The 22,642-nt window shown below is 38.1% G+C and overlaps 3 protein-coding genes and 1 long non-coding RNA gene across 7 annotated transcripts; 1 reads left to right on the top strand and 3 right to left on the bottom strand.

Annotated features, from left to right (window-relative positions):
* Positions 1-804: 804 nt before the first annotated feature.
* On the bottom strand, positions 805-2,165 carry LOC131333342 (uncharacterized). Of its 2 annotated transcripts, XR_009201778.1 has the most exons (3): positions 2,056-2,165; positions 1,883-1,993; positions 805-1,111 (listed from the first exon to the last, which is right to left on the bottom strand). It is a non-coding gene; the product is annotated as an uncharacterized LOC131333342 (long non-coding RNA). The 2 variants fall into 2 exon arrangements; XR_009201779.1 differs by lacking the exon at positions 2,056-2,165 and having other exon boundaries at positions 1,883-2,014.
* A 1,426-nt stretch (positions 2,166-3,591) lies between these two features.
* On the top strand, positions 3,592-6,170 carry LOC131333343 (uncharacterized). Of its 2 annotated transcripts, none has more exons than XM_058367807.1 (2): positions 3,592-4,711; positions 4,832-6,170. In XM_058367807.1, exon 2 carries the CDS (start codon positions 4,957-4,959, stop codon positions 5,869-5,871), a length of 915 nt encoding a protein of 304 aa, XP_058223790.1. In that variant the 5' UTR covers positions 3,592-4,711; positions 4,832-4,956; the 3' UTR covers positions 5,872-6,170. The 2 variants fall into 2 exon arrangements, with proteins under 2 accessions (XP_058223790.1, XP_058223791.1); XM_058367808.1 differs by having other exon boundaries at positions 4,832-5,090.
* Positions 6,171-6,714: 544 nt separating this feature from the next.
* Positions 6,715-12,559, bottom strand: LOC131334384 (uncharacterized). Of its 2 annotated transcripts, XM_058369366.1 has the most exons (11): positions 12,087-12,552; positions 11,238-11,354; positions 10,726-10,830; positions 9,664-10,466; positions 9,425-9,559; positions 8,393-9,300; positions 8,196-8,286; positions 7,929-8,048; positions 7,542-7,757; positions 7,361-7,470; positions 6,715-7,274 (listed from the first exon to the last, which is right to left on the bottom strand). In XM_058369366.1, the coding sequence occupies exons 1-11, from the start codon at positions 12,214-12,216 to the stop codon at positions 7,115-7,117; spliced, it is 2,895 nt and encodes a 964-aa protein (XP_058225349.1). In that variant the 5' UTR covers positions 12,217-12,552; the 3' UTR covers positions 6,715-7,114. The 2 variants fall into 2 exon arrangements, with proteins under 2 accessions (XP_058225349.1, XP_058225350.1); XM_058369367.1 differs by lacking the exons at positions 6,715-7,274; positions 7,361-7,470 and having other exon boundaries at positions 7,542-7,761; positions 12,087-12,559.
* A 7,113-nt stretch (positions 12,560-19,672) lies between these two features.
* Positions 19,673-22,407, bottom strand: LOC131333339 (pectinesterase-like). The gene is made up of 2 exons (XM_058367804.1): positions 21,404-22,407; positions 19,673-20,364 (listed from the first exon to the last, which is right to left on the bottom strand). The coding sequence occupies exons 1-2, from the start codon at positions 22,392-22,394 to the stop codon at positions 19,673-19,675; spliced, it is 1,683 nt and encodes a 560-aa protein (XP_058223787.1). The 5' UTR covers positions 22,395-22,407.
* Positions 22,408-22,642: the final 235 nt, after the last annotated feature.

Consider the following 22,642-nt stretch of genomic DNA (forward strand, 5'->3'; position numbering starts at 1 on the left):
CGTGTTTCAGGATATATGGAGAACAACTCGTGAGAAGATGGTGACGTCCGGAGATGGGGATGAGATGTCAAAGATAACGCTTGGAGATGTTTGTGGAGTAGAATTTGGGATGTTTGACTGTAACGTAATTTGGAGATGTTTCAATTATCTTTGGGATGTTTCAATGACTCATGAGAAGATGTTTGACTAATACTTGATACTTGGTCTCCTTTTTAAGTTTGGAGACTTGATACTTGATCAATGTAACTTATTTTGTTTTGACTGTAATATAGAGAATGGTTTGACTGTAACGTAATTTGGAGAATGGTTGCCTTTTTTTTCAGTTTTGGAACAATGATTGCCTTTTTTTCAGTCCAGAACAAGGAGAGAAGGACTAATCTGAAAAACAGGAGACTTGTAATGTTGGTTTGACAGATTTTGAAAAATGTGCGTGGTTCAAAGACTTGTACGCCCAAGCCCTCAAAACTCTCCCACAGTGAGGCTAAAAAGACGTCAAGTTCTTCACCTTCATTTGTCTCTCAAAGTGAGACTAAAAAGACTTGTATGGCCAGGCCCTCCCATATAACGAATTTTCAGAAGACCCAGCAACCTCAAAGTCCAGAAGTCAAGGTTATTTTCATTCTTTAATTGGAAACCCCACACATGCTACACCATTCTTTACATGACTTGAAACCCAGGTATTAGGTATACAAGGTTTTTGTAAATAAACTCACTACCACATGTCTTAACCACCTAACTCAGAACCTGTCTCAACAGAAAGCAAAATAAATTGCATAATTTCACCTTCAAACAGTGTACCATTGATTCAAGAGGTCAAATTGCATAAGTTGGATTGCAAGCAACTCCAATTCCTTTCCAAACTTACTAGTACGACAACAAATTACAATTACATACGCATAAGTTGAATTGCTTGGAGTACACAAATTACAATCCCAAGAACAATTACAACACGAACTGAATTATCTATGGCTAACATGCATCCTGCTAAGCGTTGGAGGTCGACTTTGAAATCATGGAATGGGCCAGTCAATTGGCGTGACATATCATCTCCCGAATGTGCAACATTCTGAGTGTACTCGTCGCACCAATCAATCCACCGCTTGCTGCAGGGCTAGTCGCAACATACAAATGTGGTTCATTTCAGCACAGCATTAGTCAAACGAACCAAAAGAGAAGGAAAATGCAAACACAAGGAAATATACAAAATAGAGATTCATTTCAGATATTTTCTTTTCTTCTTTGAACTAGTGGATTAATAAATTATAGGGTTTGGAGCACCTAATTTCTGGTTCGAAACAAAAGCACACTTGCATGGTCTTTTTTTATTGGAACCATTTTTCACAAACCTGACTTAATCGAGCCGAGCCCTAATATGCTGTAATAAAGCCCTAATCTTCTGTATTGGAGCCCTAAGTCATATGTAATATTGGTGTAAGCATGTACCTATCCACACACTTACACATATCATTGTTTCACATTAATATAACTGAAGCCCACAATAGATCTCCATTTTTTCAATTCTATATGATGTCAACTACTTAATGATACAGATTAATTCAAGGAAATCAGAAGCAAAGCACCAGCCACTTTGTGGGATTAATTCAAGGGATATCAGTAACAAATTTTCGAACAAAATCAGATTTTCAAACTAACATAAATATGTTTGAAAAAAAACAAAAACAAAAACAAACATAAATTGACCAACGCAAAAAACATAAATCAGAAAAAAAAAATCAGATTTTCAAGAAAAAAAAATCAGATTTTTAGATTTGTAAGGGGAAAGGGGTGTTCTTCTCCTCGAAAAAAAAAAATCAGATTTTCGAAAAAAAAAACCCCCTAATTTTTTGGGTTTGAACAAATTGACTGAGAAAGAGAGAGATACCTCGAGGAAGGTCGGGTCTTCGTCCTCCTTGTTCGTCGTGGGTATCATTCCAAACAAAACCCTCGTCCTTGTTCGTCGTGGGTATCATTCCAAACAAAACCCTAGTATAGACTGGGTTCAAAAAGAAAGAAAGAGTCAGCAAGAGAGAGAGCGCGAGAGAGAGAGAGAGATACCTGGAGGTTTTGAAGAGATCTGTGACTTCTCCTTCTCCTTCTTCTTGTTCTGTCTTCGTCATCTTCTCTCCCTCTCTCTCTCTCTCTCTCTCTGTGTCTGGGTTGAGCGGCATTCAAATGAGGGGAAAAGGGGGTTTTGTTATAACCCGAATGGATTGACCCGCGACCAAATTTACGCGACCCACGGTCCTATCTTACCCGCGAGATTCATTTTAAAATCCCAGCCGTTGGATGAGATCCAACGGCTCACGGACGAAGTCCGCATTTAAGAAAATTGCGGACGTCCGCAATAGAAGTGCACTGTATATATATATATATATTATTTGATTGGTCTTTGAGATGAGTTTGTCACCTACTTGTGAGACTAAGTGTGCTCTTAATTATAAGATTATTCCCCAAGAAAAAATTGTAGGAACGTGGGATAATTAGTTGTAATTAAACCCACTTATTGTTAGTAAACTGATTGAATTCATCCCAGAACATGTATGTTAAGTTTTTAACTCAGACCCAGAATTTTGAATGGAGTTTTTAAATAACCATCCTTTTTCCGCACCTCATGTAAGTATTCATCCAGGCCTTTTTGAACCGTTATGTATTCATCCTTTCGATGTGTGAAATATCCTTATTACCCTTCTAGTAAGATATACAATATATACAGAGATATATACATATATATATATATAGATATCTACTCCGTATAACGTAAGAGTAGTCAGGCAGTCCTACAATTTCGTAGGAGGATTTCAATACCTTAAATTTCCGTTTCAAATCCCTTTGATTCCTAAATTAAAGGGATTAGGATGCAGCCATCATAGTCCTGCCGGAGGATTTCAAAGTTTTAAATTTTTAGATTCCTAAATTAAAGGGATTAGAATGGAGCCATCATAACCCTGCAATTAACAGGAGGATTTCGAAGTTCGAAATTTCGAATGTGAGGATTACCAAATCCCACTGATTTCTGTTACCATTTACTACGGACCGCGTTTGAAATTCGGAACGGACATATAAGGTCCCCGAGATGGAGTTTAGTCCTTCCACAAACATTTGATATCTGGCATTTTCGTTCCTTCCATCGATCTTCGTAATTCTCCATCCATCACTGTCATCGTAACAAGGTATGTCTGTGAATAGTTAAAAACTCCAAATAAGTTGCAGAGAATGCTCACCATTTGCATGCATAATATCTCACGAAATCATGGTGTATCACGCCCAATCATAATCATTTGCAGAATGTGCCAACCGTTTACACGCATAATTGTTTGGCGAATCATGTTGTATGCCGTTTTAGTTTTCATGGTCAATTATTTGTATCATTTACCATGAATTATGTTTGTCAGTTATTACCATTTCATGGGAAATTATTTGTTTACCATGAAATGTATGTTACTATCACAAGATTACTTTGTACCCAAATACCTACCTATTCATTCAAATAATGTCATATTTACCGTTAACCATGTATATGTTACATATTTCATGGCATATTTGCCGTATCTCTTGCCATGAGTATGACTTTTAATATTTTGTGTAGGCTTTTGATTCACATCCGAAATGGCAAGTGAACTGATCATGATGTGTCGACATTCTGACAAGTTTGCAGCAATCCGGATAACACGTGGGCAAGATTTCGGCACATTGGTTCAAAAAATTTGTGAACGATGGTCTGATCTCGACCCGGAATCGGTTATCATGAACTACTCTCTAGTGGGTGAAGAAGGTATTATATTGGACAATGACGACGACATGTTGACCATGTTCCGGCTTGCCCAGAGCCGTGGACTCGAAGATATAATGGTTAATGTAAAAGACGGAGCAAAAGATTTTACTAATGATACCATTGAAGTTGGGAATAAAAAATCTGACATTGCTAGCAGTTCGAAGGGGAAGCAAGTCATTGTCTATGAGGATGAGGACGTCATTCCTCAATTTTGTTCCCACAAGAAAGTTAAATTGCTAACTTCGGATTGGTCGGAAGGGATCACCACAGTGGGTCAGATTTTTGAGGGTGGGGCGTTGGAGTTTAAATCCGTGTTGCGGAAGTATGCTATTGAGCGCGGGTGCGAATATGCATTGGCCAAAAACGACAAGGTGCGTGTTACCGCCCAATGCAAATATCGGGCGGACAAAGGTTGCATGTGGCATGTCCATGCCAGGATTTGCCCGGGAAATGAGTATTTTTACATAAAGGGGATGGATCTAGTTCACATCTGTGGTGTTGCTGTCCGGACACTGAACAACCCGCATGCCACTGCGAAACTTGTCACTAATTTGGTTGGTGATGATGTCAGGGCCAAACATCAAACACGGCCCGTCGATGTTGTTAAAGTAATTAAGAAAAACTATGGACTTTACATTTCCTACCATTAGGCATGGTGGGGAATTGAGAAGGCCAGAGGTCAAGTGTTTGGTGATTATGTAAAGTCATTTTCCAGCTTGAAATGGTATATCGGCGCAGCAAAGAGCGTCAATCCGGGGAGCCACATTGAGTTAGAGTCGGACGACGAAACCAAACGGTTCAAGAGGGTATTTGTGGCTTTTGGGGCATGCCTTAATGGATTCAATAGTTGTCGTCCTTTAATTTTCCTCGATGCAGCCCATCTTAAAGGGAGGTACAGGGGAACGATACTGGGTGCCACCGGGAAGAATGGGGACCAAGGTACGAAAAGTTAAATTATATATTATTTTAACATGACATATTTATCATCTTCATGGACGATTAGTCTCCTGATAATGTTGTGCTAATTATTGTTCTCATGTTTTCTTTTGTTCATCGTAGGGATTTATCCAATATGTTTTGCGGTTGTTGATTCCGAAACTTATGAGAATTGGCGCTGGTTTTTGGAGCATTTACGATTAGTTCTTGCGCCTGGGAGAAATACCACATTTATATCTGACCGTCATATGGGATTGCTTATGGCTAGGCGGGACATATTTCCAGAGTCGGGTCATGGGTATTGTCTTCTTCATTTGAAGCGGAATTTAAGAGATCATTTGAAAGGAACGACAAGAGCTCATAGAGAGAGGATGGTCAGTTTGTTTGTTCGATGTGCATATGCTCCTACACGGGAGATTTTCCACCAAACCATGTCATCATTGGTGAGTTCTGGTGGATATAAAGTGAAGGAATTCCTTACAAATTTACACTATGAGAATTGGAGCAATGCATTCTTCCGGGGTCAACGCTATGGCGAAATGACTTCTAATGTTGCTGAATCATTCAACTCATGGATCGAGGACGAGAGGCACCTTCCAATCACTACTCTTGTTGATGCTTTAAGATTGAAGATCATGAACATGCTGTCAAACCGGAGAGACGAATCAAGGAAATGGGTGGGCAAAGTTTGCCCCGAAATGGACAAGAGGTTGAGGGCATCATTCAACGAGTCGAGGACATGGGTAGTGAGTGCAGCCGGTGATGGTGTCTATGAGGTGCACTCATTTCCAAACGTAACAGTCGACATTAATAGGCGCATTTGTTCATGCCAATCATGGCAACTTACTGGGTTTCCATGCGCCCACTCGGTTGTCGTGCTTGCTTCGTGTGGAAAGGATATAACTGACTATGTTGACCCATACTACTTTACACAAACATTCTGCGCTGCTTACTCATACTCGATTCAGCCTATTCCAACTGTGTGGATGCCGGAACGTCCAATTGAAGAGGATTTCCTCCTTCCTCCACTATGCAAGAAGCCTCCTGGGAGACCCAGGAATAAACGAATTCCGTCAAGAGGGGAGAACGTGTCTCTTATTAGATGCGGGAGATGTCACAAGATGGGGAAACACAATCGGAAATCGTGCAAGGAGGCTATGTAACTTTGCTCCAACCAAAGTACACTACACTGGGAGTTTATTGGAGTTTAAGAACCCCAAATAAGTGGTGTTTTTCCACATTTCTATTAGGTTTCTTTAAAGTTATTAAATAATATGTGCGGTTCAACCACATATTTAGGAACTATCTAAATTTGTAGGCTGCAACTTTTGTTTCATGATGTTCTGCCATATGCAATAAACTTTTGTTTTATGAATATCCAATACTAACCATGGTAGGTAATGCAAGTATAATGAGGTGAACCTTATTTCTTGTTAAGTCTTGTATAACATGGTATGAATAGTTTGCCACGATCAACTGATGGGGACTTTTAAATATTCCATGAAACCCTTGGTTAACATACATGGACATTTTAACAATCTCACTCTATTCAAATATAGTCAATTGTTTATATCCCATGAGTAGCTCTACCAACTAATTCCTCAAAATTTAAGAAGAAAAACTGAAGCCTTAGAGGATCTTAGTCTATAACTGTTGCATCACTTCTATGTATGAGTCATTTGGAGATAGTAGAAAAACGGTTTGTTTAATAACAAGTTGTATCCATTTACTTTTTTCCTTCTCTAAGAATTTTTCCAGAATACGATGACTATAAATTAACTCTTTGGTTTAATCTGTTTCATAACCTCCATTCCAATACCTATTTAATACATGGATGTAGACCAATTTAGAAAGCATGACATATTTAAACCATGGCTTCTTTATAACATGATTTTCATGAATTCAGGGTACATGGCATACTTTGAACATGGCAGGTTTTCAAGACAAAATCATGAATTCTTAAAATAAAAAAAAATGACTACAATTTCCATTGACTTTTGCTCATTTCTAGTCCTTCCTGCATTATCCCACTTCACGCTATTTAGAACATGACATATGGATTACATAAAATCATGAACACATGATTTTAGAGTCATGTTATACCAGTTGGAAATTATCCATCCGAAAGTAAATTGAAACATCAACTTGGTGTGCAAAATAAGGAATTATTCATCAACCAACTGATTATACTTGGCAAATCAGTACAGCAAATTCCAAAACATATATAACCAAGAAATATGTCTACTTAGTTCCAAAAACGAGTAACATATGTAGTATTATCCTAAACTTTTCCGCAAATTCATGGGCTGAAGACTGGTAGCATCATCTTGTGGGGACATTTCTACACCAGCAACACCCGGTTTGAGGAGTTATTTTCCTGCAGGTGGTTCACAATGCTCAGCTTCTTCAGGCTGCTTCGTGCCATGGATTGTTTTCACCACTAATGAATGCTTTAACTATTTCAGACCGCATCTGTTGACAGTCTACTCTCCGTAGCGTCTTTAGAATGGGTTCGTTTCGATAGTATTGCCGAATGATATAACAAACAATAACTCCGCAGTCGAGGCTGAAACCAAAAAAAATTAATTCCTATTAGATATCCAATTTTTACGACCCAATGTGTCATTTGGATAGGTTGAGTAAAAAATTCACCTACTATCGCCCTGTTGGGGACAGTCTGGGACTTTAACGATAGGTTGGCAATCTTGTGTGGTTAGCAATCCATCTCGTACGCTCTTCCAATAACTTTCGACCTGGTTTTTCTGATAAAAAGCCAAAGTTCAAAATATTTGGACCTATTTCTCGAACATAAGATGTGTAAAAAATGACTTACCAATTGCTCTGCTGCCTTATAGTTTGCATCCACCCCGTTTCTCTGCATTAAAGAATTGTAAAACTTCCAACTGCCTTCTTCATTGTTGAGCACAAGCAATGTCCAATGATACCCAAAGTGTATTGGAAACATCAAATATCGGTAAGAAGTCGTCCGTGACATCATGTTTACAAGCACTTTCCTCCGTTCTATAGGACACTTGCACCCTAGCATTGTCTGCCTCGGAATTTAAGAGAAAATAAAATGAACATTAGTTGTGAACTACAAGTTTTTATGGTTTCATGATTTCAAATATTCTGGCCAAACATGATATGACATATCCAAACATGACACAATTAAAGATTGAAATCATAATTTATATTGGTAGTCATCCTAGCATCATCTTACCAAGAAACTGCAGGTGAAAACATAAGCTGTATTGTTAGTTGCTTGTGTGCAATCACCTTGCATCTCATCCGGTCTACTACCTTGCTCATTTGATAGGACCTCGGCGTAAGCATCAATCACCTGTATAACCACATGGCAATTGAATTTAATCATGAAATGCCATGGAAATTGAATTTAATCATGAACAATAAGTGATCACACCCACAGGTCAACACCTAAAAAAAATTATTTTTCTCAAGAAATATACATGTTACATGAATGACTTACATTCCCAGATATCGCAGATTCAATCATGAGTTGTCTAATATCATTAGGAAACACACAACATCCCATATGAGTCCCCGACCATATGATCGTGCTGAATACAAATAGGTGGGGAGTCAATTTGCATCCGTATAAATAATATAATAGAATAAGTAGGATTAAATGTCAAAAAAAAATACGAGTTCAAGTTATGCAAATACCTAGTGTCTGCTTCATCCCAGATTCTTTTAATCTTATCCTTTTCCTCGCGCAACAGATAGCGATGCACTGCATTTGTTCGGATGTTTTTGATGGGTATAGGTTTACCAAGTTCCTTTTTTTGTCCTGCGGAAAAGTTTTCAACATCAACCACTTGTTTGGGGTCATCTTTTGGATCTAACTTTTCTGCTTCACCTGTGCATCTTTTCCGTTTACGTTCATATATGAACTCATCCTTTTTAGTGTCCTTCCTCATTCTTGTCCTAAGACGGGTAACCATCGAACGCTCTTGCTCCTCTACTGTCATCAGTACAGCATTTTGCGTCACTGCGTGTACCACTGTCTCTGTAAGATCTTCCAATAGTTCACTGTTTTCACTTAGTAGGAGCAATACCGTTTCATTCAAGCTTGCTATCTCCTCATCCTTTTTTGCAATATCACTTGCATGTTTCTCCTCTTTATGCTTCATATGCTCCTCCATCTTCGTTATTTGGTCACGGAGCTCGCCGATTAGTGGAGCATTCTGATCATCAATCTTATGGTGCCTGCAATCTTCAATGCTAATACCACATCCCTGTAAAATGCCATTGTTCCGTGCTGCTAGATTGCCACAGTAATCCGTATGGAAAGTAACGTCATTAATGCCATCCATTTTTTCAACCCCAGTTTGCTCACGTTCATATTCTGATTTTCCCGACGAAATAATCATCACTGAACCACATTTATTACCGGTCAACAGTCTAGGAATTATTTGGTCACGTTCACTCCCATCCTCATACCCAATAGTCGTATCATTTCTTCCATCAAACCCACTCCTAATACTGGACAATACAACCACTTCATCATTTGTCACTTTACCAGTGGCAAAAATCATAGTTCTATCGGTACCATGTGGTTGTCTTGAGACCAACTGTTCAATTTATAATGTACCATGTCACTGTATCTTTAACTGATGATCAATTTTACAAATAAAATGCCATATAATAGTATCCAATCATGAGCAATTTAAAATGAACGTGTAACAGACAAGATACCTGTTTAGATTTTAGTTCAATGAGTGATTTTTTCCCAAACTCTTTTGCCAAGTCTGTTGTTCTCCATTTTACAATCCCCAATGTTTCTTCTGGATTGACAGGGTTCACCAAATTGGTGTGTTCGCATAGCCAATACTGTTAATCACGGAAAAACATGATAAATATATCATACTTATTAGTCTACCTCAAAAATATTTCACTATCGTAAGGTATGAGCGCAGAAAAAAAAAAGAACATACCAGTAGGACCACAACACATCCCGACACCCTCCTAGGTTGGTTATGTTTCTGCCTTACTGATGACATCAGTTCATCCAATATTGCCCCACACCAATCATAGTTCTTTAATCGTCGCAAGTCCTCAATGCGCTCCAGATACACCCATTTCACTGAAGTGGAGGTTGGGAAAAAAAGGCTGTGTAACAGGTACACACATAAGAGCCTCACAAAATCTTCCATATCTGCCTTGTTTTTTCCCTTGGCATATTTTTTCACCTGTTCCTTAAGTGATGAACTTGTCAACCTTTCTTCCGTAATCAACCCTCTCTTGACCATTTCCACACTATCTCTAGATCCATATTTGAGAATGACTTTTTCAGAACCACCAGATATTCCAAATATATTAAATATGTCGGCCCGTGTTAACTTGATAGATTTTCTTCCCAGTTTAAACCCATCTGTGGCAGGATCATATGCATTGATTATGTTGATGATCATTTGGTCGCTCTTTCGACATAGTGCCGGTGTCAACTTTTTGTCAAAAATGGCCTGGAAAATCCGCCAGAATGGAGTTTTCTTCATAATTTTCTTATGTCCTTTACTCAAATCCAACTCCTCGAACAGCGTCCTTATGCCATTTAAGCTTGACCTATATGCTGTTTGACGTATCTCTCCATTATTTCCAACGGGAGGTTTTCTTGAACATACATGTTTAGTATTCATTGCCTGCTCTACACTTCCAGGTTTTGATCGTCTTTTTGTGCACTTTCCACCATCCATGGATGCAACACAGCTACCCCGTCTTGCTTCATTTTTTGTCCTTCCTGCAATTTTGACACATTGACTAATTGTTCGTTCTTATAGCATGGAAAATTTTACTGTGACAATCACAACACATCAAATACATAACCATATCTTACAATCTCCAGGAAGAACTAACTTTAAAACCATGGTTTATTTCATTAATATGGCATTCTCCGAAATAGTTAACTCTTACAAAACATGGTTTATTTCATTAAAATTGACATTTTCAGAAATAATTAACTTCGCAAACATGGCTAAATTAAATTGTGGTTCTATTACCTTTACTTGTTTCATGAACTTGCGTTGATGGTGGCGTATCATCGCTCAAGCTCAAAATTCTCTGCTTCAATCTACCACTCCCTTCCACATTACGATGTGTAACTCCTGCGAGGATGAGGAACCAACCATTAAAACATGATTCACACTGATATTCAATTGCTTCTCCAGCTTATGCAAATTTTAAACTTAAATTCTACATACCATTATCACACTTCACGCTTTTAACAACTCCACTCCGAGATGCCGTATAAGATTTTGAGCGACTTTTGGCAAACTTTTCTCCAGCAAGGATACCCCCTTTTTTTACTGGGTTTCTAGTCCTTCCTACATTATCGACATATTGACTGTTGCTCATTAGTATAACGCGGATAATTTAATCATAATTTTACATACCAAGTAGCTAAACCATCCTACATTTTCCATAATTAAGGACATGGTTTATTTCAATAACATGACCGTACATGAAAGACTAAATTGTGCAAAGATGACTTATCTCACTGGTGTTCTATTACCACTACTAGTTTCGCAGACTTGCTTCGATGGTGGTGTGTCCTCAACTATAGCATCATCTAAATTCATTTCTCTTTGCTTCAATGTAGCACTCCCTTCCACATCAATAGGCGTAACTCCTGCAATGATGGTCAACCAAAAAATTCAAACAGGACTCGAAACAATAAATCAATCTAATTTACCGACTATGATTTGAAACAATAAACCAAATTAAATTGTCCATGTTTCATATACTCCTAACATCTGACCCGTAAAAACATGACCATTAATTATAGAATATGTCGTTTTATCAACAAAACATGACCAATCTTGTCATGGTTCCAGGTTATATAATCTTGTTGGCATTTGCGGAACTGACTAACGGAATGAATCGACCATTAACACAAATCACACAATCTGGTTGTTATCATCTTGCTATAGTAGTCAATTAAACGAGCTTTAATCCATCATACTGATGATTAAAAAAAAAAACATGACCAACACCAAAATCATCACCATGACTGTCAACAAAAAAACATGACCACCACCAAACTAATAACCTAATTCGAAACGGACGTTTGCCAAATGATTTTCCCCATGTTTCGTCTACTCCAAACATCTATTCCATGAAATCAAGGATGATCAACAAAAAAATGATCAACCATCGTCCCCTCCATACAAAGATGACATATTTAATGCATTCAAAGAAACTGACAACAAAGGGTCTTCATATTCATGGCATGTCTTCGGGAAAAATTAGAAAGAGATTGTCTATGTTCGTCCATCATGTATACCCGTAATCTTGCTCTGTTACGCAAAACCAAACAATGATGCAGAAAAAATTAAAAGTTGTGTTTGGCAGGAGGACTTACGAAATCTAGCCATGTCTGTTGCTTCCCCTCCTTCTATGTAGCTTGTTTCTGCATAAAATAACTGGTTCGATTTGTATTTTTTGGCGATCCTCCGGAAGAGCCCAAGTTCGGGTTGAATGGGGGACTGCATACGCCGATCAGATTGTACAGATCCTCCGAACGGCCGGACTGCTATGGCGTTTAGGGTTTTAGGAAATTTGGGAGCCAAAATTTCAAATGGAATGGAGTCCGTTACAGGACTACGATTCTAGATGACGAACAAAATCTCGGGCGATAATCTCGGGATGGGATTCCGAAACAGACGGGGGACTAATCGCGGTTTGAGCGCGGGGATGGGAGGAGTTATGTTGTAATCCCATTTTTCGTTGCTATATATACATAGTTGTGGATGTATATATATACGTATGGTCTTGTATCTGGGGATATTACTGGCAATAAAAAATCAAGAGGATGAAAACATAATGGTGAAAAATATGAAGGACGGAAAGCTACATTAGGTGGCTGCAAAGGACTATTCTTTAAGCTCCCCAATTACTGTATTAATTATTTCTACCGCATCATCAAACTGCTTCATAAGTGATCTCTTTCTCACTTTGACTAATCAAATATTTGCACCCAAAAGTTTTTTTTTTTTCATCACTTAACTCTTAAACTTCAAAAACTGATGCATGATACTTTAAAAATAAAATAAAAAAACATGGAGAAAAAAGACAGTGAAATTCGGTGGGAAAAAGTGAATTCTGCCGGTGGGTACGGAGTAGTAAACAGAAAATACTCCGTACTACTGTAAAAGGGAATGAAGTACTGTATACTGTAGAAAACTACACTTTGAATTTGGTAGAGGACATAAAGTACAGTACAGTACGAGAGAGGATAACTGTTGAGAAATTCAATAATTGCAATAACTTTATATACGTGGGGTAGTGTGCCTGGGTGTTTTACTACTTGGTCCAATCAGTTTATTGCCCCAAATGTAGAAAATTGAATTCTACACTTCCTTTTTTGACATTTACATTTTTTTTTTGTTTTTTAGGAAAAAAATTACATACACTTTCAACACTAAAATTCAAAAAAAGAAATGTAGATGTCAAAAAAAGGAGTGTAGAATTCAATTTCCCAAATGTAAACTAAAATATACTGGTTGTGTTCAGTTCTTAGTTTAGTTTAGTTTTAATTTTAATTATTATTTTATTTTTTCAATTATTACTTTCTCATCTTTTTCTATTTCTCTCCAATCATTACATTTTTTTTCAATTATTATCTTATTTCTCTCTCCACCCATTACTAAAACCAAACTAAACTCTCAATCAATACTTCCGTCTAATTTAATTGTCACTTTTAGAAGTTCGTGTCACTTTTTAATTGATTATATTTTGTAATTTATAATGTTTTAGGTGATTTTGAAAATATTGTATTATAGAACAAATCGAGATCTATCAAACAAGATCCATATTGGATATAAAATTCATTATCAATTTAAAGATATAACTAGTTTTTTTATTCAGTTTGAATAGAACTGAAACAAATAAATTGAGATGGAGGAAGTACTATTCGATTTTCTGGGGGCAATTGTGGAAGGGTAAAATGTGAGCCACCTTCAAAAAGGTGTCCACACCAAAGGGTGCTGCTCCCTCTTAATATTGAGCTGTGCTATCCACACAGATTTCTGTGCACAGATTGTGCACAGATTTTGTTGTGGGGCCCACCACGGGTCCCACACAAATCATCCAAGCCGTTCATTAAATGTAAAATATTTTTTCAAGGGTTTCCGTAAAAAATAAGCTCAATCCAATACCTATATGTGCTTCATCCAACCATCTAACTTTTCATTCAGATTTTCGAATAATGAAAAGTTATACGATTGGATCGAATATCTATAGGTATCGGATTGAGATTATTTTTTACGGAGACTCTTAAAAAAATATTTTACATTTAATGAACGGTTCGGATGATTTGTGTGAAACCCGTGATGAGCCCCACAACAAAATCTGTGCACAATCTGTGCACAGATTGTATGTGTGTGTAGACTTTCTGCTTAATATTATTAGAATACAAGGCAAGAAAAAAAAATGCTCCAAAGTAAAGAGTAAATAACAATAATGGTCCCTATAGTTTTCTCCTAGTCTTAATTTGGTCCCTTCAGTTTCGATTGCCTCATTTTTAAACTGTAATATTTAGATCTATGTCAACGTACTTGGTCCAATAAATTAAAAAACAGTGGTGAACTTTTTTAGCAATTAAAGGCCCCGTGCGCCTCACATTACCCTTTTGTAGGGGCAAAATAGTCGATAAAATTTTGTTTCCTCAATAATCACAACCATCATCCCCAATAACCTTCGTTACTTCGACATGCATACTCTATGACTGCATCCGCATGGGTTGGAACTTAACATTTTAACTATTTTTATTATGGTTGTATACTCTAATTTGTGATGGTTATGGACTAATTGACAATATTTTTGAAGTAGTATAATGCATTGAAAGACTAAGTGATCGGCGTGAAAAACGTAACATTAATAAGAGTGGGCTTAAGTGAAGTCCGTTCATTAATTCGATGTACTTGCGTTAACATAATCCCGTGATGTGCACCCCAACACTATAGAAGCTGTTATAAATAAAGAGAGAACATAGACATCAAAAAATGATAATTATCTCACTTTAAAAAAACTCAATAACCAATTAAGAGATCTAATTTCTCAAGCCTTCAAACTAGATCCTCGCATACCACAACTAAGCCTAAACAATTTATCCGCTACAGCATTCGCCGGCCGTCGAACAAACTGGACCAAGCATTCCTAGAAATTGAGATAGAGAGAAAAACCCAATAATTAATATTATTCTTTGGATTGACGAAAATAAATAGGGATGGTTGAGCATTGATTGGGAAGAGGTTGAGATTGGGTTGGGCCTACGGTATTTAATGAATCTAAATATAACCAATCAATCTAATTATATAACCAATCATTAATTGGATGTTTACTACTCTGACACCGTTCCAATTTCTTTAAAAAGAAACTTTTTAAAAAAAAGATAATTTTAAGCTCAAAAATCATGTGTTTACGCAAATAATTTTTCTACCAATATAAATCTTGTTTGATAGATTTTATTAAAATCTTTTAAACGGTGCAAAAAAAATTGTAAAATTATTTTTTATTTTCATTATATTTGAGGTTGAAATTACATTCTTTTTTTAAAAAGAAGGTTTAAAAATAAAAAAGAAGATTTAAAAAGAAAGCGGAATGACACCTCTGTTCGTCCCAGTTAGTTTATCTAATCTTGGAGTTCCAACTTATTAAAGAAACATAATAATTACACTAAAAGAGTTTTGAATTTCCAAAAATACCCTTAAGTTTTTGGAATTTAATGAGAGTGCACTTTTTTCGATACAACAGGGAAAATTTTCCTAGCCAACTTGTAGTTGTACAAATAATTTAGGACATGTATGTTGAAGAATCGATCAAGTCCTTGCGAATATCCAGATGAAATGAGTTTTTACAGGAATCCATGAATAAATGTTCTAAACAAAATTTAGCGGCTTCGATCATTTGTGTTGGACTTGCATCATGAAGGTCCCACACAACACGATGTATGTTTGGTGTCCACCAAATGTTGTACCCATACCGTTGTGCAAAACTCTTTACAGGATCAATCTCTGACCGTCCATTGTTGTAATTAATGGTCAGGATTCATTTCATTTATGACCGGTCATAAATCGCTAATATATTATTTTTAATCTGGACGGCTAGAATTAATTGCACAACCGATACAACGATTGTACATGTAGCATTACTGTTTTATTAATGCACCCATTGTGACTCAGCATGCGTACAATGCTTGGTATATATGATCTGGGACGTGAATTAATACACCATTGAATGCTCCTAGTACGTAGTGTTCTATCCCTTACGTACGTCTATTTCGAAACGCCATGTGAGCAGTCCAGGCTTCGAATCAGAAGTTTTCGGGTGCCAATTGGGTATCACATACCGTCAGCGACCCTAAACGTCCAAACGTGTGTTGGATGGTCCGGGTTTTAGAGAAAGAAAAAGAGAAGAGAGAGTGGTTGAATGATGGGGAAGAGAGGGAATAAATCTCGACCGTCCAAAATACGTTTAGACAATCCTGATCGCCAACAGATAACCGCCACGCATGGTACTCGGAAACCAAAAATTCCTCATAATCACTGCGCGCACACTTTTATAGGTTTAGTTCTAGGACGACTTATTTTCCAATACAACCAAAAAAATAAACGTGACGACAGAAATTTATGCTAAAGGTGGCCGGTAACATATCCATAAGGACCATAACTGCGCTAACGGTAGATGGGTGAGATCTGTGCGGTACCGGTTTAGGCTTTGAATCAAGCCACTTTAGAGATTTCATAAGCCCACAAGTCCAATTTAACATTTTGCAAGTCCACAAGCTTAACTTAAACCCTAAAATACTCTTTGAAAGTGCCTAAATCACTAATACTTTATAATAGAAAAGTGCACATTAAAATCTTATAAAAGTTACGTACTAAACTCTAAAGTACCTTACCCTATTCTAAAGAGTGGATCTACTATGAACTTTTAAAAATGGTCTTGACACCTTAAGAAACTAAAAGGCGGATTTATCGGTTTATGAAATTCACGTAATAGACTGAGACGAATTTTTTACATTCTGTTCGTACATCTTTAATTATTTCCATTTTGCAGTCAAAGGTGGCATATGCATTGCCCGGAAAAGTCAATCGCTGGGCATAAAATTTTGACTGTTTTTGGTGGTTTGGTAGTTAACCAACCACGGTTGATGTTTTTCTTTGGGTTGTTTACTTGTTTTTCGTTTTCTTCTCTCTCATCTAATACTCCATTTCATTTTTTATTAATGAAAGGAGTGTAAATTTTGTCCGGATGAGCCAGAAAAGGGTGGTTTTCCGCCGGTCCTGTGGGCTCCCCTCGCGTATTTTTTTGGGTAATTCAAATCATGCATCTTTTAGAGCATATAAAATAATGTATCTACGCAAAAAAAATCAGTTTGTTTGGACATCGATAAGTATGTCAAAAGTTGAGTTTTTAGATGAAAAAATGAACGGCTGTGGACAGTTTAACTTAAAATATAGTTGACAGATCCAAACCGTCTATTTTTTCATCTAAAACTCAACTTTTGACATATCTATTAATGTCCGGATAAGCTGATTTTTTGCATGGATACATTATTTTACAGGCCCTACAAGATGCACGATTTGAATTACTCAAAAAAATGCGCAAAGGAGGCCCATGGAGGGTGCTGGCGGAAAACCGCCTCTAAACTCAAATGAAAAGAGTATTATACTTTCTTTGCCGATAAAAAATTTTTATTTATGTTTTTAAATTCCTACATGTTTGCCCGGCAGCATGCATACAAATAGCTTTATTTGTTAGTGTATATATATATATATATATATATATATATATATATATATATATATATATATATATATATATATATATATAAGTCAAGCTTTGCAGGACCTCCAATATTAACTTAAGATACAATATTAAATTTTCCGTTGCAATATAAAGGACTCCCAAATTTAATTTGATGGTCACGATAAAGAAATTGATGGCGGAACCTACTGAGATTGAAAATGAAAAAAGATTGAAATACTACTAACATTAATGAAGTCCGGTGTTGTGACACCCAAAGTATCACAAAAGGAAACAAAAAAGCTCAATTGTGATCATGTCTTTGAAAGTTGATCGGAGATATTTAAATCCCTCAGAATAAGACCACTCAATAGGTCTCATGTTTGGGGCAAGGTCTGCTTTCCCTCACCCGAAAAAAGCGCGCTACGCAGAACCAAAATCTTAATGAATTTAACATATCGGAGTAGACAAAAGGGAAGCTCGATGGCAGGCTTTCAAAGGCAAGGTCCAGGGGCATAGGACAGGGATTGCTATTCTGATCCCAGTCCCAAGGACGATACAAGAGTAATTCTACACGAGGCACCAAGCCTGGAATCAAGCACACACGAATATCGACCGGGAACGACATTGCCCTTTGTTGATACCAAGACAACTATTAAACAATTTCATTGTCCATACAAACAAAATGAACGAAGACTCACCCATAGCAGTAGAGGCACCTACACCACAATGTGCATTGCCTACTTATATCATAGGCATAAACTAGCTAGGAAGCACCAATCCACCTCGAGTCCTCGACTATTCATATTTTCTTTAGGTAGTCATGTAGTCATTCCGGGAATATGTAATAAGTAGAGGTGGTATTTTTACTGTTAATTGAACTAAATTTTTCCCTACAAACATGGGTTTAGGGCACGAAAACCTCGAGGTCTAAGGACTTGGGAATGGATGGTCCTGAACCATTTTTTTTTCCTAATAACAAAGTCATGCTAAACGAAAATTTTGCTCCTAAAAATGGATTATTATACTAACAAAACTTCAACCATATGGCCACTGTGTTCACTCTCTTAACATGCATTTCAACAAACAATTTATATGCGTCTTTGAAAGACCCACATCTATCTATACACAAAATCGAGATGGTCTCCACCAATTTCGGCAAAAATAAATAAATAAAGTTTCTTGTACCGGCCATCAACTACAATAGCTATACACAAAATCAAAACCAACAGTTTAGCAAATCCCGCAGTCTAATGGCAGAAATATAACACAAGCAGTACATCAATTTTGGAAATATAAGCAGGCAATTCTAAAACCCTAAACAGAGAGACGGGATACAAGGTTCAAAGGTGAACAAATAAAGAAATGTTGTAAACTCAAAACTCTAAATAGAGAGAGGGGATGCGAAGTTCAAAACCCAGACGCAGATCTAACCCAATCGCAGATTTGTTCGATCAAGACGAAATAGTGTACCTACGATGGTTAGAACCGTGAGATATCATGCAAAGACCAGTGAAGATGGGGATTTTTGTTTGCAAAGAGATCGATCACCAAGTTTTTCCGTTTTGGGGGCTTCCGTTTTTGAGGTTTTAATTTGGGGGATTTTTGTTTGCAGTGGTCTGGCTTCATTAGTCGTATTTTTAAGTTTGAACTTTGTTTTAAAGTTTGATCTCTGATTTATGAGCTGCATCGGTTTTCGTGGTAATATTGCCACCCATAACAAAACTAAAAACAGCATTTTCTACAATAATGCCGTTTTTGAGTAATTTTTACTGACATTTTATAACTAATGCCGTTTAAAGATAATATTTTCCGGCATTACTATTAATGCCGTGAATAACTAGTATTTGTGGCATTTTAACAGATGCCGGTAAAAAAAATGCCATTAATGCCATATTTTCTTGTAGACGTTAATCACGAGAATAACTTCTTTACGGTGCTTTCCGTAAACTCAGGCCCAACGGGCACGTCCAAAGTGTTTTTGGACAATCCGAATTGAAAATCAATGTCCAAAGTGTTTTTGGACTGTCTGGATTGAGAACCAATTTTGACCTTTTTTACTGGTCAAAATTAAAAAGCAATATCAACCATTAATTGCATGACTGGACGGGCGAGATTGTGCGGAGCCATGTAGAACTTATTCACGGATATCACTCTCGGATCCTCCGTGATATCCGTGAATAAGTTTCTCTCGGTTAATCACATTAAACCCCCAGTGTAAGGGACTCCGGTGAACGGCAACCACCCATCTCCCGCTACGAAGTTTGAAGCAGTGAAATTAGACGCATCTGTCGGGTCCATCAGATGATAACCGGGCCATTTAACCCTGGACGTCGTGCCCGACCCCGGTCCGTAATTATCACACTCTGCATAGAACAATGTATCGAGAGCGTAATCGCCAGACCAAACACTCCAACCGGCTGGATCGATCAAACTGTCCATGAAAGAGTACATATAAACCGTCCTCGAATACTCCTTCCAGGGCCGGCCCAAAAACGTCTGGACCGTGCCACTGCTCGAAGCCAAGTCGGGTGCCGCGGCGATATTACAATTCTGCATCGAAGTGCCCGTGTTCTGATTCACATCGGTCCTGCCTTGCGCGGTGATGGTGTTGTACTGGCCAGCCATTGGAAGCCGCGGATAGATGCTGCAGTTTTGGAAAACAACCGCGGCGTTTCCAAAGATGAAATCTACAGTGCCGTAAATGTCGCATTCCTTGTAGAATTGCCTGAGGGAGTGCGTGTACAGGGTGTCCTGGTAGCCTTCGAAGCTGCAGCTGTAGAATGTCGATAAATCGGCTCCGTTTCGGAGTGCTACTGCTTGGTATTTTGCTGCTCCTGCTGTGTTCTGGATCGTTATGCCCACTGCTACAAATCCTGTTCCAACCACAGCTGCAATCAAAGTATTTATACAAGATTTAGGCTCTGTTCGGAACTTATGGAAAGAAAAGGAAACGAAAGAAAAATTAAAAAAAATTTCTTTCCATTGTTTGGTTTGATGATATAGAGCGAAGAAATAAGAATGTCAAATGCAATGAATAGTAAATTTTTCCTCCCATTTTCTTCTCATTTACTTTCCTTTCTCTGGATTCCAAACAGACCCTGGGTGAGTTTTTGTAAACTAGTTAATACTAGTAATTTTTCTTAAAGACAGTTGGTACTTTTGATCAGATTTACTACTGTAAATTTTTTTGTTAGTTTATCGTATTCCGTGGGATTAATCGTTCATCTTGATATGAAGAATAAGAAAAGTGTACAAATACAAAATAAAGTTGGAAAAAAAATCAGAAAAGAGGACCAAAAAGACAACAATACAGAATTTGGGGAGATTTTAGAGCTTGTTTTATCGTGACAGTGGATTATTAAATAGTATTTTGTTTATGTTACGGAGAAATATTTTTTTGGGTAATAAGTAGAAAGAGATATCTAGACAAATGCAAAATCTCCAATATACTTCTGCTTGCGCGATTGTGTTTTGGGATATCACTGTATTTTGAGATTCTCGTCACATAGTGTGACTATGAATACAAAGTAACTATTCAGTTGTCCTGAACCACCGTCACGTGATGCTCCAGACCAATTTAGAACCACAAATTTATATGAGGTTCATATACTCAGTCATGAACCCCATGAGAATGTGTGATTGTAAAATGGTCTGAAACACCACGTGACGGAGCTCTAAGACTACTGCATAATTTCATATGAATAAAATGCACACTTGGTGCTCCGGAACTATTGTATAATTTCACGTGAATAACTGTATTATTGAATTTGATCAAGTTGTGAACTTTTTTAAGTATTAGCCACAGGAAGTCTAACAAAAAAAAATAATAATAATAATAATAATAAGTTTTATTTATTTATTTATTATGTTTTTGAAGATTTTGGACTTGGAAGTGAATCCAATGCTAGCGAGTAAAAGTCAGCTTACCGAATGTAGCACAATTGAACGTGGTCCATCCGTCCGCAACGTTTCTACTCCCAGTGATAACAGTCTGGCCAATGCCATCCCCAATCATCATCACGTACGTCTGGCTGCTTCCAACGGAAACGTACTCTTGATAAACTCCGGCCACCACGTAAATCACGTAGTAGCCGCCTCCGGCATCCGTGCCGTTTGGCGCGGCCGCCACCGCGTCCCCGATGGTGCTGAAATCCCCGGTCCCGTCTTGTCTCACAACCGCCATTTGGTTCACATGGACATATCCCCCGCCAAGCTGGAGAAGTTTCCTTCCCCTCATCGATGTCGCCTCGCGAATGTTTCCTTCGCTTCGTCTCGGGATTTTCAGGTGCGAGCGATCATCAGCCTTTCGGCCTGAACCAATCGCGGAAAACGGGGGATTTCTCTCTGTTAGCCACCGGCCTTTCGACGTGCCGGGGACCCAACCTTGCTTGTAAAGCGCCAGAGACACGCTGTATAGCATGGTTCCGTTTTCAAACGGGCCTAGAAGCGCGCTTTGGATGCTCGAACTAGCCGACGATTGAATCCCGTCCGAACACGTTTGGTGGTTGGTCAAAACAGCACTTAGCAACGTGTGCATGTCCTCTGCTTGGGAACTTTGAAGGTAATCGGTGGAATCGGTGTTTTGAATCGTGGCGGACAAGAAATCCACGTTCAAGTCGAGGAGAGAGCCGCAGTCTCCCAGTGCGCGGATGTCGGTCTGGAACAACGCGTACGGGTTTCCGAGGTACGCGTTGACGAGAGAGATGAAGTTTTGAGTTGTCTCGAGGGAACGGCGGATGAAAAACCGGCCGTAGTCGCACACGGTGGCGGAGTGGTTGTAGTTGGTCGGCGATTGTGATTCGCAGAAGGAAGGGAAAGGGGTGGGATAGCAAATGGCGCGTTGGGAAGATGCAATGGAGGGAGAAGAGAAATGGAGTGTGATGAGAAAGGAGGAGAAAATGGTGAGAGTGAAATCCATGGAATTGGAAGCCATGTTTTTTAAAACTAGGCTTTTGCACAATTAAATGTGGTGTGGCGAAGCTTATATTTACGAGGATAAATTCTTCCCACCGGTTGGGGAAAAGTGCAGATGGGTGCACTTGAAAATAGGTACAAAGGATCTCTAGCCTTTACAGGATCGTAATCGGGGGATCGTGTGAAACTCTTGAAAGGAAAATCTTTAAACACTATCATGCGGTTGCAATTCTTGGAAGGAGAATCTTTAAA

The sequence above is a fragment of the Rhododendron vialii genome, chromosome 7a, assembly GCF_030253575.1.
Source record: "Rhododendron vialii isolate Sample 1 chromosome 7a, ASM3025357v1".
Lineage (NCBI taxonomy): Eukaryota > Viridiplantae > Streptophyta > Magnoliopsida > Ericales > Ericaceae > Rhododendron > Rhododendron vialii.